The sequence below is a fragment of the Miniopterus schreibersii genome (genome assembly GCF_964146895.1).
Source record: "Miniopterus schreibersii genome assembly, chromosome: 18".
NCBI lineage: Eukaryota > Metazoa > Chordata > Mammalia > Chiroptera > Miniopteridae > Miniopterus > Miniopterus schreibersii.
In genome coordinates, this window is record NC_138121.1 from 9,296,810 (window position 1) to 9,315,223 (window position 18,414).

The window sequence follows — 18,414 nt, forward strand, 5'->3', positions numbered from 1 at the left end:
TGGAGACGTGCCCTCTTCCAAGATGGCAGCAGCAGCGGCGGTGTCTGGCGCGCTCGGCCGTGGGGGCTGGAGGCTCCTGCAGCTGCGGTGCCTGCCCGGTGAGGGGGCGGCCGAGCCGGGGAGCGGGGTGGAGCGGGGAGAGGGCGCGAGGCCGACCTGGGTTGGGTGTGGGGCGGAAGGGGCCGTGGTGGCGGCTCGCGAGCAAGGTGAGGTGAAGGACGTGGGCGCGGGGGCCCCCGGTGGCCCGGGAATGGAACGGGGCCGTCTGGCTGGCCTTTGCCCGCAGTCAACAGCTGTGGGGGGTCAGAGCCGCGGAGCAGGGCCTGCCACTCTCGTTTAATGGACTTAATGGAGTCCCAGAGAGGGCTGTAGGTGCCCAAGGTCACACAGCTCCTGGGTCGCAGAACTGCGACCCAGCCTCCTAACTCCTTTGCGAAGTCCCTGGGCCAGGAACACTCGAGGGACAGAGTTGGAGACAGCCACAGAGAGCACCTAGTCCACTGTTTCTGTCAGTCTTTTCCCCACCACGTCAGTAATTCTGTGATACCGTTGTACCACCTTCGCCACTATATAGTCAGTATTTTTGTTTATACATGTGAATTCTTAAAAACATAGACATTTACTTAAAAGAGAAAACTTTGTATCTCTACCAGAAATGGAAAACCAGTGTCACTCTCCATAAACAGGATGTATACATTGACACATCAACAAAAATATATAGCTAATAAAATAATAAACATTCTTCTGCATTTCACCTAAAATCTCACAAATCGCAGTAGGCCCTCAGCGTTTCTGTGGTACATCCGTCCCCTGTCCTTTTCAAAGTTTCATGAACATTCAGTCCATTTTTTCTCTGTGTACACTGAAATACTGATATTTTTACTTGTGTTTTTTAAAAATCATTGTTCCCTGATAGATTTTTTTTTTTAATGAGTGTCCTTTTGTTGTTTTTATACAAAACTCCAAATGAAACATGTTTAATAAAAGTAATGTCTGTGACCCAGCAAATCCACTCCTAAGTATTTACCCAAGAGAAATGAAAGCATATGTCCATAGAAAGGTTTTTTACAAGTATATTCACAGCAACTTTACTTATAATAGCCAACACTGAAACAGCCCAGGTGTCTATCAACAGAATAGTGTTTATTGATGGAATACTACTCAGCAATAAAGAGTAACAACCTATTGATTGACACAAAATACATAACTCAATCTAAAAAATATGTTAAACAAAAGTCTTACGTAAAAAGGACGTACTGTATGATCATGTTTAGATGAAATTCTAGGACAGGCAAAACTAGAGTGAAAAATTCAGATCTGTGGGTAGAAAATGACTGGGAAGGAACAAACATGAGGCAACTTGCTGGGGCAATGATAATCTCTAGATAGGGGTTCAAGTTATATAAGTGTGTCCATTGGTCAAAATTCAGAATTGGCACTTTTTAAGACTTGCCTTTCATTGTATATAAATGCCAGCTCAGTAAAGAAACAGTAAGTAAATATTAAACTCTAGTTCGTATAGGCATGCTGAAATGTTTAGAGATAAAAAATACTGAGGTCTGCAACAAATGTATCAAAAAACAAGATGGATAGATGAAGAGTGTGATGGGAGATATAGAGAATCTAGATGGTGGATATACAGGTGTCTGTGCTACAGTTCTTTCAACTTGTCTGTAAGTTTGCAATTTTTTATAATACAGTGTTGGGAAACAAAAAAGGTAGCCTGACCCTGTGCTTTTCCAAAGCCCTTTCCTAATGTGAATGAATGGGGTGTTGCAGTACTGCAGGTGAGAAAGCAGATTGAGACACCATATAAACACTAGGGAGTCAGTACTCAGGCCTTCTAACTTCTAGTCCAGTGCTCCTGCCATGGTATATAAATATGAGACATTTTCCAGTCAGCTTCACCTTTTGTTTTACCCTCTCTCTCATCGAGCAAGTAGTAGGGATTATTATTCTTAATTTACATACTTTAAAGTAATGCTCACTGGGATGAAATGGTTTGCCCATTACTACACAACTAACAAATGATAGAAACAGGCCTAGAAGCCACGTCTTCTGTTTTCTGGCTCATACTTTTGTCTCCACATCATGTCTCAAGGTTGCCAATCTATTTATCCATGATTTTTGCCTGAGACCCAACACTTGGATAAGTGGTTCTGGAGGGGACTCTGCCCTCTTTTTCTCTTCCCCATCCCTTCTACCACTTTAGGTTTTAAAGGGTCTTCTCCAGTGTCCCGCACTGACCAGTCCAGTTTCTGTTTCAGTGTCCCGCTGCCGACCAGCCCTAGTACCACGTGCCTTCCATGCTTCAGCTCTGCAGCTAAGGTCTTCAGGTGAGCAGAAGCAGCAACCTCCCCCCTCTTTTTCTCAGCAACATTCTGAGACACAGGGGGCAGAAGAACCCAACCCAGAGTCTTCTCGTCCACCTCCCAGGTAGGTACCAGAACCCATTTCTGGCCACTTTGCATGCTTGGGTGTGTCTGTTCTCCTTCCTCTCTCCTCTCTATCCTTCTCACCTTTCATTATTTTTCAAGACTATCTTTGAAAGGAACCTGTGGGGTGTTTTTTTTTAATGAAAATGGTGCCTGTACATTGTAAAATATCCAAACAATACAAGGAAGTTCACAGAAATAAAGCAAAAATTACCAGAAATTACAAACTCAGAAATAATTCTGCTAACATTTTTGTTAATACCCTTTTAGGTGTTTCTCTAAGCATATTTCATAGATAAGCTTATGTATATAACAACAATTAATTACAATATACACACTGTTCCAGAACCTGTTTTTTCACTCAATGGTACATTTTTAATGTCTTTTCATGGTATATGTTATTTTAATATTTGCATAATACTCCAGCAAATGGCAGTACCAAAATTTATTTAACCTATTTTTTATTGATGAATATTTAGATTTCCTTCACTGGTATGAAAAATAATGTGATAAAGTGTGTGATTCTCTCAGGAGTGGGAGCACTGAGTCAAAGGATATGCATGTGTAGCATTTTGTTACTCATGTGGGGCCAAATTGCCCTCCAGAAAGGTAATAATAATAATTTACATTTGGGTATTTTTTTTCTTAATCTTACCACTGAGAAGGTCCTCTAGCTCTGAAATTAGAGTATCCCTAGTCATTTTTCTGGTCCCCTGATTAAAGTACCTTTCATGTCAATTCAACAGTTACTTCTTGAGGATCTACTTTGTGCCAGGCCCTATGTTTTGGACCTTATGGACTTACCCTCTGGTGTAAATACAGATAAAGAAACTATGCTAAGGGCTATAAACAGGGAAATCCGGGGTGCTGCAGGAGCATGTGTCTTTCTATCACATTACCTCCTCACTTACTGCTGCCCTTCTCTCAGTGACCGTCTGGGAGGGGAAGGATGATATAATTTCTACTGTATTGCATTGCAGTACCAATACTGACACAAAAGTAAATGTCCTCCCAACACGTGCATAGAGGAGTCACAGTTACGGTTTCTGGGCAGGCTCATTTTGTATGCAAGGCAGCAGGCAGTGAGATGAGGTGTGCTGGGCTCTGTCCCCATATCGCTCTTGGATTTGGATCTCAGGTACACAGACCAGGGTGGCGAGGAGGAGGAGGACCATGAGAGTGAGGAGCAACTGCAGCACCGCATCCTGACAGCAGCCCTGGAGTTCGTGCCTGCCCATGGATGGACAGCAGAGGCGATTGCAGAAGGAGCCCAGGTGTGTATAGGTGAGGGCGGGATAGCCTGACCACGATCAGCCAGGAGGGAGTTACATCAGCCAAAGCAGAGGCTCACACATCTTCCTGCCCGGCTTGGAACCCCTCATCGCTATAGGGTTTTCTGTTTTGGGGGGTGTTTCTTTCCCAGCAAGGTGGAAATAGGTTCATTTTTAAACTGTTTTTTAATATAAAAAGAATATATAAGATGGAGTTGGATCTTGGGAGTTAGATTCTAACAGCAGCCCATTAAAGAATTGCTTATGATAAAAACTACCATATTTCATTTAAGATGCCACTGGTTGTAAGAAGCATCGCTGTTTTATGCAGCACTAAAAAAGAAAAATGCTGCCTTTAAACTGTGACCCATCATCAGTTCTGTACAATTCACACTGGTTGTTTAAAATAAAAAATATATACATCTTAGACCTGATGAAATATGGTGTTTGAAAACTGCTAAGAAGGCACCACTTCGGAGACCAGCACTTGATTTTTTTCAATGAGTCTAATAGTAGGCATTTCCTCCTGCATTGGAATAGACTGCTGCTTTAGATCAAGCAACAGGCTTATGTTTAGGCCATGTTGTACAGAATCATCAAGCGTAGCCAGATACCATCCTGTGAGAGGTCTGTGAAAACGGAGACCAATGGAATTACAGGCTCATGTCTCTCATTCCAAGCTTGCTACAGGGCATCTCATGACATGAGACAATGGCAGCTTTGCCGCTTGACTTAAATTCAGTGGCTATTTCTCTTGTTTCTCACTCTCTTCCAAGAGCACGTATGGTAACAGAAGGCATGTAAATGAAATGTGTATATGATATGATTCCATGGTATGCTCATTGTGAAGACTTTGAACCATACAGATACAGAAAAGAATGAAAAAATCATCTATGATAAACCCGTGATCCTACTATCAACATTTTAATGCCTAGTTTTTCAATTTAAAAAACACACACTTTCATTTATTAATCATTTATTCTTTAAATATTTATTGAGCACATAGTGTGCACTGGACACTGTGCTAGGTCCTAGGGATGTCCTAATGGCCAAGACGGACACAATTCTGCCCTTGTTGAGCTCCCAGTCTAGCGACATTAAATAGATATATACAAACATGTACTTATAAAATGTGATGAGGACTATTCAGGAAAAGGTGCTGTTGGGGCATATAATGGTGGGACCGGATCTAATGTGGGGTGAGGTGAGAAGATGGTCAGGAAAAACTTTTGAACTGAGATCTGAAAAATGAGTTAGGCTTTACTGATTTGGTGGTGGGGGTGGGGTGGGGTGGACAAGTCCAGACAGAGAAGCAGCATGTGCAGAGTGGAAAGAAGCCTGCCACAGAAGAACCAAAGAAAACCATTGTGCAGAGAGGGAAGAGAGAGACGAGCTGAGTGAGACTGGGGAACCTCCGTTGACGGCAAATCAGGCCTCATGTTAAGGAGTTAGGCTTTTGTACTAAGAAAAATTGAAGACCTGGGGTTAAATTTGATGTTTAAAACCCCTCATTTTGGCTTCTGAGTGAAAAATGGATCGGAGGTGCCCTAGCTGGTTTGGCTCAGTGGTTAGAGCATCAGCCTGCAGACTGAAGGGTCTTGGATTCAGTTCCAGTCAACGGCACTTACCTTGGTTGCAGTCTTGATCCCCGGCCCCAGTCAGGGTGTGTGTGGGAAGCAACCAATCAATGTGTCTCTCTCACATTGATGTTTCTCTCTCTCCCCCTCTCCCGCCTCTCTTCCTCTCTCTCTCAAAATCAGTGGAAAAAAATATCCTCTGGTGAGGATTAACAGAAAAATAAATAATTAAAAAGAAAGAAAAGCTTTGTTGTTTTTTAAACAACTTGGAGACCTAGTTTCCAAGAGATTTAAGTTAAGTGAATTGGTGAGGGAGAGAGTTATGAATGCTCTTTCTGAGCCCCTTTTTATATTAGTACTCCAGGTTACAAGTGTTGGAGCTCAACTCTAACTGGCTCAAGCAAGGAGTGTTTTGATTCATTTAGTAACAGAAAAGTCTGGAAGTAGCTTGGGCACAGCATTCTCAGATTGTGGGGCTGGGGACTCTCTCTCCAGCATACCTGCTTCACTTTCCTCTCTGAGTTCAGTTCCCAGCAGGGGCATCCCATGCAGGACTAAGAATGGTTCAGCCACCCCAGTGGAAAGAGAGTTCCTCTTTCCCATCAGTACTAGCAAAAGTTCCAAGACGGTCTCTCAAGGCCTAGATTTGGTCATGTGCACATCTTTGAGATGGCGCTGTGAACTCCCATCACCCAAGTCTGTGTCCCATGCTTTGCATCACACCAAGGGGCTTGATGAAGTATGGTTAGCTTCATCTGAGTCTCACGGATCGAGTATGAAGAGTGAGGTGGCACTCTGAAAATGAAGCTGCTCTTACTAGAAGAGGCGCTAGTGACAAACAGGCAAGACATGTCCACTGCACTTGCCACCACTGTTCTGTTTTCCCTCTTCCCTTTGTAGTCTCTGGGTCTCTCCAGTGCGGCAGCCAGCATGTTTGGGAATGATGGCAGTGAGCTGATCCTGCATTTTGTGACCCAGTGCAATGCTCGGCTCACCCAGGTGCTGGAAGAGGAGCAGAAGCTGGTACAACTGAGCCAGGCAGAGTAAGTCCTATGTCATTATCGCTCAGGGTGGCAGCTAAGGCTTGAGTGACTTAGGCCCCACCAGCTGTCCCCAGGAGGCCAACCTGAGGAGAGCCAAAGAGAGTAGCATTGAGCAGCCCTGCTACTTTGATGGGAGTGACTGACAGGCAGCCACCTGGCTCTGACAGCTGTAGTCAGGCCAGTGTCCAGAGCTAGCCGGACGCTCTCCCTAGGCTAGCACCAAGCCCATTGCTTTGGCCCAGAGACGCACTGTTTTCTTTTCCCTCTTCCAGGAAGAGGAAGACAGACCAGTTCCTGAGGGACGCAGTGGAAACCAGACTGAGAATGCTGATCCCGTACATTGAACACTGGCCCCGGGTACAGAGTCCATATCCAGACCCCAGGGCAACAATGTATTCAGATTGGTAACTGTCAGCACCTTTCACTCAGAGGACTGTGCACACTGTCAGAAGTTAGCTCACTGATGTCCACAGACCTAGGGATGCTCCATGAACTTGGCAGAGCTAGGTTTCAGATTTGGGGGATGCCAAAGAGAGCAACTCGGAGCCATCTGTGTCTCAGTCCCTGGAGATGTGAGTGGCCTGGGTACTGGATCACATCCTGGGTGGGGTCTTAGTGGCCCAATTGTGCCAGCAGGTCTTCAGTGAGGAGGAATCCATGAAGGAGATTAGAAAAGGCAGAAGATTGTATTGGCCATTGTTATTAACGGGCCTGTCATGTTCTATATCTCAGAGGACTGGATTTCGTTTCAAATTGTCAGTGTGATGCTTGAAAATTGGAGTATTCATTACAAGGGCTTTTCCCCTTTTCTGACGCTTCCTTTTTTCTGTTTCAAAGCATGTCACAGTGTGGGCCATTCTCTTGGTTAAGAAACTCAAGTCAAAGCACATCAGAAATGAGAGGAATGCAGAGATCATCTGGTGTTCTCTATCCACCTGGGACACTATTAAACATGGAATTTCAGTCAGTCATTTGACAGACACTTGAACCCCCCAGTCTGGGTGTGAAGGGAGTACAAGCGAAGAGTCAAGCCTGCCCCTGTGTATGCTTGCTACACTTGATTTTCAGACCTGTGGGCTTGACTCGTGCCACCTCACAGTTCACATGGTAAAAATGAGAGCATTAGGCCCTAGCTGCCTGATAATTCAGCACATTTCCTTCTGGGCTCCTTCACTAAGAGAAAACTTTCCAGCCAATCCAGAACCTCTCTGTCCAAATCCATAGGTCCCAGCCAAGGATTTTACAGTTGATAAGTGGCAAGACCTTGTACTGTCAGGAGTTGATGTCTGCTAATGGAGGAGTCTCTGAGTTGTACCATTGCTTACATTAGTTGAAGGATTTGGTTTCAGGTAGCAGATCAACTTGAGTTGCGGGGGGTGGGGCGGGATTTATTGAGGCTGCAGTGGGACATCAAGGGCAGGAATGTTACTAGGGCCTGGGAGTGGCCTAGAATTTGGACGTAGAAACCACCCACAGATTCCCCTTCTACCTCTGCTTCTTCCTCCATGTGACCTCCCCTATCCTTGCTCTCAGTACTCAGAGAGACCAGGCTAGACCCTCTGCTGTCTGCATTCCCAAATCCACATGCTGGGGATTGAGAATCTGATTGGGCTAGGAGGGTAGGATTGGCCCAGGAGGGTAGGATTGGCCCCTGGCTCCCATCAGCTGTGGTCAGGGTGGTTAGCCGCCAGGAGGGCTTGGAGAGGTGGGTCTCAGAATGAGAGCAGGGCAGGCCCCCTTACATACCATAGTGGAGAGGTGAGGCGCCAGCCATTTACGTGCTGTTGTCACCTATATGCTGTACCTATTCCTCTGTCATTCTTTCCACAGGCCCTCAGCATCCTCATGCTCCCTCACAACATCCCATCCAGCCTGAGCCTACTCACCAGCATGGTGGATGACATGTGGCATTATGCTGGGGACCAGTCCACTGACGTGAGTGCTTTTTGCAGGCCCACAGGATAATGGAAAAAATTGGGTTAAGCATTTCTTCAAGAAGTTTGTGAAATTTCTTTGATCATAAATCCCTTTAGGGGCCTGCAACATCATTCCCATCCTGGTAAGGAGAGGCTGATGTATGAGGAAGGGCCCTCAACAAGCCACAGTGGGATCTAGGTTGTCTTCATTCAGGAACCAGTGCTCTAGCCACAAACCACTGGTCATTCCTTTGACCTATAATGGTGATGCAAGACATCAGAGGGCCTTGTGATTGGGCTGCCATTTTATAATCCATCCCCTCCCAATCAGTCTCCTAAAATTTAGATTCTGTAGCAGAATTTCTCATTGTGTGACTTTATGAGATTGATTTTTTTTTTTTTTTTTTTCTGCCATGGAGACACCGTTGCTTTAAAAAGAAACTCCCACCCACCTTGGCCTGCTTTGCTAAGAGATCAATAAGCCTTTAAACAGGCACCAGGAAAGAATGTGACTTGTTAATGCTGTTACATTCCTGTTAGGGAAATTTTTTAAAAGTATATCTTCATAAAAAGAAATTAATATCCAGGCTGGGGAGGCAAAGATACACTCCCACCACAGTTGTAACATAGTGCTTTAATAAACTTGCCCCCTGTGGGAATATACCAGCAGCAGGGATGGTAGCAAAATGAAATTAGAAAGCAAAGAAATTAAAGGAATAAAACATGAAGCCGCTGAGCTAGTGCTCTGAAGAGTAGTTTTCCAGGACAGTCAGAGTTGCTAAAGGACTTGACCTCTCAGCTTTTCCTAGGTGTTCTAATCTTTCCATGATTCTGTCTCAGCCGTGGCTTTCCTAGTGAACACACCAAAGTTTGGTCATAACTGGCTGACCACAGAGCCTCCCCGGGACTTAGATGTCCCAAGATTTAGTCTTTTCACCAGCAGTTCCAAAAAGACCAGATGTAACAAAATCACCTGGGCTGCTTAGTAAACATCAAGACTCCTGGCACTTATTTCAGACCCACTGACTCGAAACTCTTAAGAGGTTGGGGCCCAGGAACTGTCATTTTTTTTTCAACATTCTTTTTTTTAAAATCTTTATTTGAAGATACATGTTTATTGATTTTACAGAGAGAGAGAAAGAGGGAGAAACATCAGTGTGAGAGAGACACATTGATCGGTTGCTTCCTGTATGCTCCCCGACTGAGGCTCGAACCCTCAACCTAGGTATGTGCCCTGACTGGTAATGGAACCTGCCACCTTTTGCTTCACAGAATTACACTCCAACTGAGCCATCCAGCCAGGGCTGGAGCTTGCATTTTCAATCTCCCAGGCCATTCCGATGCGCAGCCACATTTGGGAGCTGTAGTGCTGTCCAGAGGGCCATATGTATCTGGGAGGGAAAGAATTCAGGAGGAAGCCCTTGAGTGTCTGTGGCTTTGGGTAGAAACCACCCCCAATTGCTCCCAGCCCACAGCAGTAGTGGTGACCCACTTGCCTGGATGGGTTTCTTTGCAGTTCAACTGGTATACCCGCCGAGCTGTGCTGGCTGCCATCTACAACACGACAGAGCTGGTGATGATGCAGGACTCCTCCCCAGATTTTGAGGATACTTGGCGCTTCTTGGAAAACCGGATTAATGATGCTATGAACATGGGCCACACTGCCAAACAGGTAGTGGGGGGCTAGCCACTTGGGAAGCCTCCTCACTAGGCGCACCATTCTCTTCAGTCACTGCTGGGCACTGTCTGTTCTCTTGCTCCCTTTTGGCCTCAGCCAACAGTCCTGAGGGCCTTCCCAAAGAGCCACACTTGGCCCATTTGTGGTTTTGTATAGGCTCTTCCTCCTGTATACAGGTCCTCTTGACTCTACCTATTGGAACTAATAGGCCTGCTGGTTTGTTCTACCTGTCTCATCTTTGAGGTTGTGGTGGGGGCTTAAGAGAACCCAACTCTGACTTCTTCTAGGTGAAGTCCACTGGAGAGGCACTGGTGCAAGGACTCATGGGTGCCGCAGTGACGGTGAGTACTTCCCAGCTCATCCCTGCCATGCCCCATCCCACTCTGGCCCTGTGCTTCTTTCTTAATGTATCACTGACCCCAAGTAGTTTTGTAGCCTTAAACTGGAAAGCTGGTAATGAGACTGACAGTGGTTCAGTCTGAGCCTCTTGATTCCAAATATCCCACCTCTTTATTTTTTACTGGCTGACTTTCGGGACCCCTGAATGTCAGATCTCTGTATCATAGCCACCTGTGCTTCCTTGAAATTCTGATCTTTCCTGTTGGAGTCCTGGGGTAGGGCAAGCCCTCAGCATTCTCTCTGTTTCTATTCCTTTATCAGCTCAAGAATCTGACAGGTCTAAACCAGCGCCGGTGAGCAAGAACGGTTATAAGAGTGCCCAGAAGAAAACCTGCGGATATAGTTAAAGGGCGTTGAAAAGTATGACGTGCCATCCACAGGACAGGGCGTTAATGGGAAAACACTGAAGGACTCCTGAGTCACCACCATAGCCACCTGGAAACCACAGGGCACTTGGTTATAGAGTTGTAACCCAGGATTGGGCGACTTCTTCAGTTGCTAGTACCAAGCCCAGCCTCCTGATGCCTTTCTGCATTGCAGCTGTGTGATTGAAAAATGAGGCTCTCACCCAAGTGTTCAAGCCACAGAAACCCAGCACGTGCCTATCATGGTCTCACTGGCACCTTGATCATATCTTAACCTCCCTAGAAATGCTCTCTGGGACTCCCAAGTCAGGTTCTGAAGCCACCCTGAGTGGCAGCTGATCCACAGCACAGCATAGGCACGTGCACCCAGAGGTGTTCCTTGCAGCCCTTTTCCTTTTCAGCATCCTGAGATACTGTACCTGGGACACTCCCACCCTCCCTCAGAAAGCTGCCCACCTGAGACAGGTGCCTGCTGGACAGTGGTTCACACAGCCTGGCCAGAGGTGTGATCCCAGGCCTGGTGTCTCATTACACCAGTGTGCGTGGCAGGATTATTAGTGAACTTAGAGTCTGTAAAAATAATAATAAATATGTTTGAATCAGTTTCCTGTTGTGTAGTTTTCATGGCAGGTATCCAAGACCCAGAGAAAGACAGCAATGTTGTGGAAAAGGCTTGAGGCTAGCAGCCAAGAGACCTGAGTTCTGGTCCTGGTGCTGCCTAATACTACTGGGCAATATGACAGCTCTGCATTTCTGGGCCCAGGCTTCCCATCAGTAAAATGTGACAGGACTTCCCCCTCATCATTAGCTCCTTTGGTGGTGTCGCTAACCATTTCAATGATACATTCTTTAGCTTTAATAATTTCCTTGGCCTTTACACTGGCTGGGCTCCCTTTGCAAGTCTGGTTAACTCTTGTATTGGTCTGCTCAGGATGCTATAACAGAGTACCACAGACTGGGTGCTTAAACATCAGACATTTATTTCTCACAGTTCTAGAGTCTGGGAAGTCCAAAATCAAGGTGTCCACCAATTTGATTCCTGGTAAAGGCTTTCTTCCTGACCTGCAGGTAGCTGCCTTCTCTATGTTCTCACACACCAGAGAAAGCACTGATGTTCTTGTAAGGGCACTAATATGAGGGTCTTACCCTCATGACCTCCCAAAGACCCCCATCTCCAAATACCCTCACAGCAGGAGTTAGAACTTCAACATTTTGAAGTGTCCATTTCAATGGACACTAATTTTTGATGTTACAAAGTGTGCTGCAGTGATTGTCCCTGTAAGTGTATCTTTGCTTACAACTTTAAGTATTTCTGCAGTATGAATTCCTGGAAGTGTTACTGTTGAGTCGGGTGTATGCATGTCTTGCTAAGTCACCATCCAAGGTGGTCAAACCTGGTGCCTTTAAACCAGATGGTGGGTAGAAAACGGCGGGCCCGGAACAGTGCCGGCCTCCGAGCAGCAGGTGGCGCTCTGGGCCCCTCTCCGAGGAAGCGGCGGAAGCTGCACTGACCGGCTTCCGGTAACTTCCGGTGCGGCGGCCCGCTGCGGGGCTGACGCAGGAGGCCGGGCGCGATGCCGTACGCCAACCAGCCCACCGTGCGGATCACAGAGCTCACCGACGAGAATGTCAAGTTCATCATCGAGAACACGGACCTAGCGTAAGCCTGTTCAGGGCAGCGGCTGGCTGCTCGAGCGCCGGGGGCCCCAGCCCGGGGGTGGGGGGGGGCCGTGTCTGCTGGCCCCCTGTGCTACGGTTTTCACCTTGGGAACCGGGGGGCGCGGGATCGGCATGTCGACGCTGCGTTGCCCTCACGCCGCTTGGTTTTTATCTCTCAGGGTGGCCAATTCTATTCGGAGGGTTTTCATCGCAGAGGTGCCCATAATAGGTAAGCCACCCCCGCCTCCTCGTTGCCAGGTCCACGAGTCCCCCCTTCGACTCACCCCCACCCTCCTGTGACCTCCATTTCTAATGTTCACACCCCTAATTTGGCAGGTGAGCGCCCATGCCATTTGCTTTATGATTTGTTTGCACGCCGATGTGAATGAATGAATGAATGAATGTGTGCTTAAGTGTGTGAGCATACAGCCTTTCCCCTACTATTTGTTAGCTCATTGCTGGTAGGGACTGGGTTTTATACTTAGTATGCCTTGCCCAGTAAAGAATTCTGTAAACATTGGTTGATTGAGTGATACTAAAGTGTTAAATAAAGGGTAATCTGGTCATTATGCCATAAAATGAGATATAGATTAGAAGTTTGCGTTACCTCTGTGAGATTTTCCCTGACTTAAGGACCCAAATAGTTTGTGTTCTTGGATTTGGTGTTGGCATGAATAGCACATGTAAGTGCTTCTCATGGAAATATTCAGCTCTAAGAAACATGTTTCTGCTCCTATACTGTTCTCTAAGTTGTTTTTCTCTGTGGTTCAGGGAACCCCAGCATTAAACCCTCTTGAGTACAGAAGGGGTATGTGGTGTGTGCGGTTCTTGTTAAAATGAAGATTTCTGGACCCTATTCTAGAGCTGTGTGAATCAGAGTCTGGCAACCTGGCCCAGGCCTCTGCAGTTTATAAGCATCAGGTGGTTCCTGAATCTTGAGAACCACAGCTCTAAGTCTTTAGGTGAATTTGGTGGCTAAGCTGCGTGTCTGCTTCCTTCACTTTTTAGCCATTGACTGGGTTCAGATTGATGCCAATTCCTCAGTCCTTCATGATGAGTTCATCGCTCATAGGCTTGGTGAGTGCTGGGTTTGGGAAGGTGAAAAGGAGGGGGCTGTGCCTGGTGTCAGAGAGGAGGCCTCCTCACTCCCAAGGGGCTTTCTAGGTTCTGCTTTTGGCTTGGCTGCTCGGCCCTCTTCAAAGTGCTTTTCTTTGTCTTCCAGGATTAATTCCCCTCACTAGTGATGACATTGTGGACAAGCTGCAGTACTCCCGGGTATGTTGGGTGATTAGGTGGAATGTTGGGCGGGAGAGGAGGGGGCCTTCAGTTTTCAGAAGGATTTTTCTGGCATCTTGCTTCTAGCCTTTAGAAAAACGATATGGAGATGCTGTTGTCTAGAGCCCAAGGCAGGCATTGGCCTTTGGTTCTAATGGGCCTCAGATTGATTAGTCAGTCTCAAAGGGCATCAGTCACACAAGAGTGGGTATACACCAAAATGCCATGTATACCAAATAGGGGCTGGTTTATTTCAGAGTCTTATCTGTTCAGATTCTGCTTTCCAGAGCATCTCTTCCCAGTGACAGGGGCCTAGGAGGCTAAAAGGAGTCAACAAAAGGTTGGCGGGGGGTGGGGAGGGGCACAGGAGAGGAAGTGAGAACTACCCTACAGAGCATCACCTGAGGGACTGCCAGATTTGTGACTCACCCCATGGATGATGCTATTAAATATGGTCCCCTTCCTCCAGGGCTGTGTTTGCTCTCTAATGGTAGGTTAGCAGGCCTTGGACTAGGGAGAGAATGGGACAGGACTAGGTTACCTGCATCCCTTCACCGGGACTATATTAGATAATAGCTTGAGACTCTTCCCTCTTGATGGCTTTGGGTGATCCTGAATCAGCCCATCTTCTAATTCCCTAGGGCATGTCATTTTTGTGGTGGTTAATTTGATTTGACCTATAAATGTAAATATATATATTTTAAAGAAATATTCAAGCGAAGTGTGGAGCTAATATAACAGATACTCATGCTTGCACCAAGCAACTTGTCACATTTGAACATTTGGCCATATTTGCATCACATCTCCCACAGATATTGGTGGGGATAGGTGTACAGCCAGTTGAAGAGGTGTTTGGCAATATCCCGCATAAAGATATGCATGCCCTTTGGCCTAGTAATTTCTTCCATTAAATTTATTTCTAGTATTACACTTACTGAAAGATGGTATAGTCAAAATATACAGAAAAGCTGAAGATCAGAAAAATAAATTCCCACTTACTTTTGACCTTTAGTTACTAGTTGTTAACATCTTGTTACATTTGCTTTAGTTATATATATATGTGCTTGTGTGTGTGTGTATATATATGTGTGTGTATATGTGTTTGTGGTTTTATATATGCGTGTGTGTGTGTGTATATATACATATATATATGTTTTTGCTGAACTATTTGAAAGAAATTTGCATGTACCATGACACTTCTCCCCTACCTACTTCAGCATGCACGTCCTGAGAATAAGGATATTTTCCTGCCCAGCCACATTATTAGCATGCCTAAGAACGTCATCACTAATTTGTAATAACTATGTCCAGTCCATAATCAGGTTTTCCTGGTTTCCTCCAAAATGACCTTCATTGTTTTTTGTTTGTGGGTCTGTGATTCATCAAGATATTGTGTTTGGTTGTTCTGTCTCTTTAGTCTCTTTATATCTCTACCAGACTCCTCTCATACCTTTTGTTGTTGTTGAGCTCGAGTGCCTTTTGCTATTTAGCAGATGGTACCCAACAGGGAATGGGGTGCTTTAGGAACAGAAAACTTGATAATTATTGAAGTTGAGGGATGGTTACAGCCTATTATACTCTTGTTGGTTTTTATGAGGGTATGACATTTTCCATAACAGAAAGGTTTTTGTTTTTTTAGGAAAAGGTCAGTAGTCTAGAACTTGAAAGGTATTTTTTTCTATAGTTCCCTTTATTTTAAATGATGATTCCATTCCTGAGCTAGTCCACTTAAGGGAGGCTGAACTAGAGGATCTCTGCGGTTCTCTGGGGAAGGGCACTCCCAGGGCCAGGCTGAGATGTGAGAAGCATGTGTCCCAGTGGCAGCCCAGCAGCTGGTGGGCGTGGAAGGAAGTGTGGTTGTCAGCACATATGGATTGTCCCTAAACTGAGAAGTACCTGCATTTGAGAAGGTTACAGATTGACACAGCTCCCAAGGGCCTGGAGACTGGTCAGCCCTTTTCCAGATGAAGAGACATGAGGAACTGGGGATCCGAAGCAGGAAGCTCAGGATCCGCCATCTCTCCGTAGACTCACGCCTGCTTTTCTTCCTGCCCCAGGACTGCACGTGTGAAGAGTTCTGCCCCGAGTGTTCGGTGGAGTTCACTCTTGATGTGCGATGCAATGAAGACCAGACTCGTCATGTCACATCTCGGGACCTCATCTCCAACAGCCCCCGGGTCATTCCAGTTAGTGTCTAAGGACAGGTTCCTGCCCAGGACCTTTGCTCTTCTCCTGCCTCCATGTGGGCCAGACTGGGGCAGATTCTTATAAGACACTGACTTGCCCTGTGTTACCCTTGGTGCCCAGAAGTGCTGATTGTGGACTCCCGCCGGGGTGGGCGGAGCATTGTCGGTGCTGTGTGCCCTCTGTCACCCTGGGACCCTTTTAAAAGGCCACGGTACTGTTTTGACTGAGGGAGTTGTCATGAAGCTGAGAAGTATGTGTCCCAGTAAGTAGGGGGTGGGATACAGTCACCAGCAAAGATTGGGTCCTAGTAGGCACTTCTTCCCCCTCATTCCCAGGCATCCTGTCCCTTGTTTGGCATGTTGCGATTGGGAAGTGCTGGGAAGTACTTGTCAGAAGTGACTGGGAGATGGGCAGCTATTGTCTGTTTGGGCTCCCTGCAGGTGACATCCCGGAACCGAGATAATGACCCCAATGACTATGTGGAGCAGGACGGTAAGGGGCTGGTGTGAGTGTGATGTCTACCCTACCTGTTACTTTGCAGAACAGCAGGGAGGCAGACCAGACACAGCCTCTCCTGCTGCCTGGTCTCCTCAGCTGGCCCTTGTTCCGTTTCTCCAGATGTGTATGGTCTCCCAGTGGCGATCTAGGTCAGAATGTGGCAGGACTGGGCCTCTCCTGGCCCCTCATCTCCCCACCTCTCCCCACAGACATCCTCATCGTCAAGCTGCGAAAGGGCCAGGAGCTGAGACTTCGTGCCTATGCCAAAAAGGGCTTTGGCAAGGAGCATGCTAAGTGGAACCCGACTGCAGGGGTGGCTTTTGAATATGATCCCGACAATGCCCTGAGGCACACAGTGTACCCCAAGCCAGAGGAATGGTAGGTTCCAGCTGGGAATGAAGGCAGGCAGAGTGGGTGGGGTGGACGTGGCTCCTAGTGACTGAGATGGGCAAGCTCACTGTGGGCGCAGGTGCCTGGAAGCAGCAGCAGCAACCGTGCACTGCCCTGTGTTTTACTCCAGGCCAAAGAGTGAGTACTCAGAGCTGGATGAAGATGAGTCACAGGCTCCCTACGACCCTAACGGCAAGCCCGAGAGGTAAGCCAGGCCAGCACCGAGGGTGAAGTGTATAGGAACATAGTTTTGGTGCGGGCTCTGAGTTAGGGTGACCCCTTCCCTCATGTCCCAGCTGTCAAGCTGAGGAGCGGCTGGTGACGACTGAACCCCTGACAGACACATCCCCCTTTTGTCACTGAAAAAGAGACCTCCAGTATCCAAGCTGTTCCTATTCTGATTTCAGCCTCCAAAAAAGAGGTCAACCCAGGGCTGGAAACTTACCAGTCTTCTAGTGATGAATGTGGAGATGCTGGCCCGTGTGACCCCACTTATTTATTTTCCATGTTTTCCTCAGTGTGGGATACATCTGTACAGAAGTGTTTTGGGGGTTTCACAATACCTTTTTTTTTAATTGATTCCAGAGAGAGAGAGACATCAATGATGAGAGTCATTGATCACCTGCCTCCTTCATGCCCTGGACTGGGGATCAAGCCCGAAACCCAGATATGTGCCCTGACCAGGAATCGAACCATGAACTCCGGTTCATAGGCCAACACTCAAAACACTGAGCTGAGCCATGCCAGCCAGGCCACAATATCTTTTTGAGGTGGCTGTAGCGTCTTTGAGATCTTGTAAAGACCACTGTTTATAAGAGAATGGAGGTCAACCCTGGGGCAAGTTGAGTTCCTGGTGGGATTCAAGCAAGACTCAGAAGGGAGGGAGAGTGGCCCTGGCCGAAGCTCAGGATAGCCAGCCCCTTGGGGAGGGCTCTCACTGGACTTTCGCCTCTCAGGTTTTACTACAACGTGGAGTCCTGTGGCTCTCTGCGCCCTGAAACCATTGTCCTCTCAGCCCTCTCTGGATTGAAGAAGAAGCTGAGTGATTTACAGACCCAGTTAAGCCATGAGATCCAGAGTGATGTCCTCACCATAAATTAGCCGCAGCTCATCCGCTTCAGCGGATATGGATCCGAGCAGCAGCTGTGTTCAGGTCTCTCCTGAGGCTTTTCTAGCTTCTGGAGTCTGGGCAGCTGTTACCTAAACTTGGCAAGCCATCAGTACCAACTGGACAGGTAGCAGAGGGGAAGGGTAGGCACCCCAGCCTTGCTTGCTCACAGGTAGATTACCAGGGGTGCCACTGGTATTTGAGGCAGGACAGACCTTTACTGGACATTCCACATCACTCACCCCTCTGCCTGATGATTGCCAGTTGTCTCCCCAGAACCTAGACCTCCCTTTGCCGGTTTCCTAGTTTGCCTGTAGGGGGTCACACTGCTTCCCCATTTTGGTCATTTCAGCTTTAAACTTTCTGTCCAAAAGTTGGAATTTTTACAGTTGTACCTTAGGTTGCTGGTGTTAGGATTGAGTGCTAGAATTCTCATTCAGGCTGTCTATAAACCCAGTCCCTGCACATTTCACTCAAATTCTCAAACCCTTTGAGAACAGTGTTAGACCCTGGCTGCATGCCCCTCCCCAACCCTTACCCCCACCCTACTGCCCTGCTGTCAAATAAACCCTGTATTCATTCTCTACCCATCAGTTATGACTTCACTGCCATT

General features: G+C 46.9%; 2 protein-coding genes across 2 annotated transcripts; both read left to right on the top strand.

The window, feature by feature from the left end:
• The first annotated feature begins 12 nt into the window (after positions 1-12).
• COQ9 (coenzyme Q9) lies at positions 13-11,287 on the top strand. The gene is made up of 9 exons (XM_081120097.1): positions 13-98; positions 2,268-2,436; positions 3,574-3,709; positions 6,184-6,326; positions 6,599-6,683; positions 8,157-8,261; positions 9,759-9,914; positions 10,208-10,261; positions 10,581-11,287. The coding sequence occupies exons 1-9, from the start codon at positions 23-25 to the stop codon at positions 10,614-10,616; spliced, it is 960 nt and encodes a 319-aa protein (XP_080976223.1). The 5' UTR covers positions 13-22; the 3' UTR covers positions 10,617-11,287.
• A 901-nt stretch (positions 11,288-12,188) lies between these two features.
• Positions 12,189-18,401, top strand: POLR2C (RNA polymerase II subunit C). The gene is made up of 9 exons (XM_081118729.1): positions 12,189-12,344; positions 12,523-12,572; positions 13,352-13,420; positions 13,566-13,618; positions 15,676-15,804; positions 16,246-16,297; positions 16,513-16,681; positions 16,824-16,898; positions 17,650-18,401. The coding sequence occupies exons 1-9, from the start codon at positions 12,259-12,261 to the stop codon at positions 17,792-17,794; spliced, it is 828 nt and encodes a 275-aa protein (XP_080974855.1). The 5' UTR covers positions 12,189-12,258; the 3' UTR covers positions 17,795-18,401.
• The last annotated feature ends 13 nt before the right edge of the window (positions 18,402-18,414 follow it).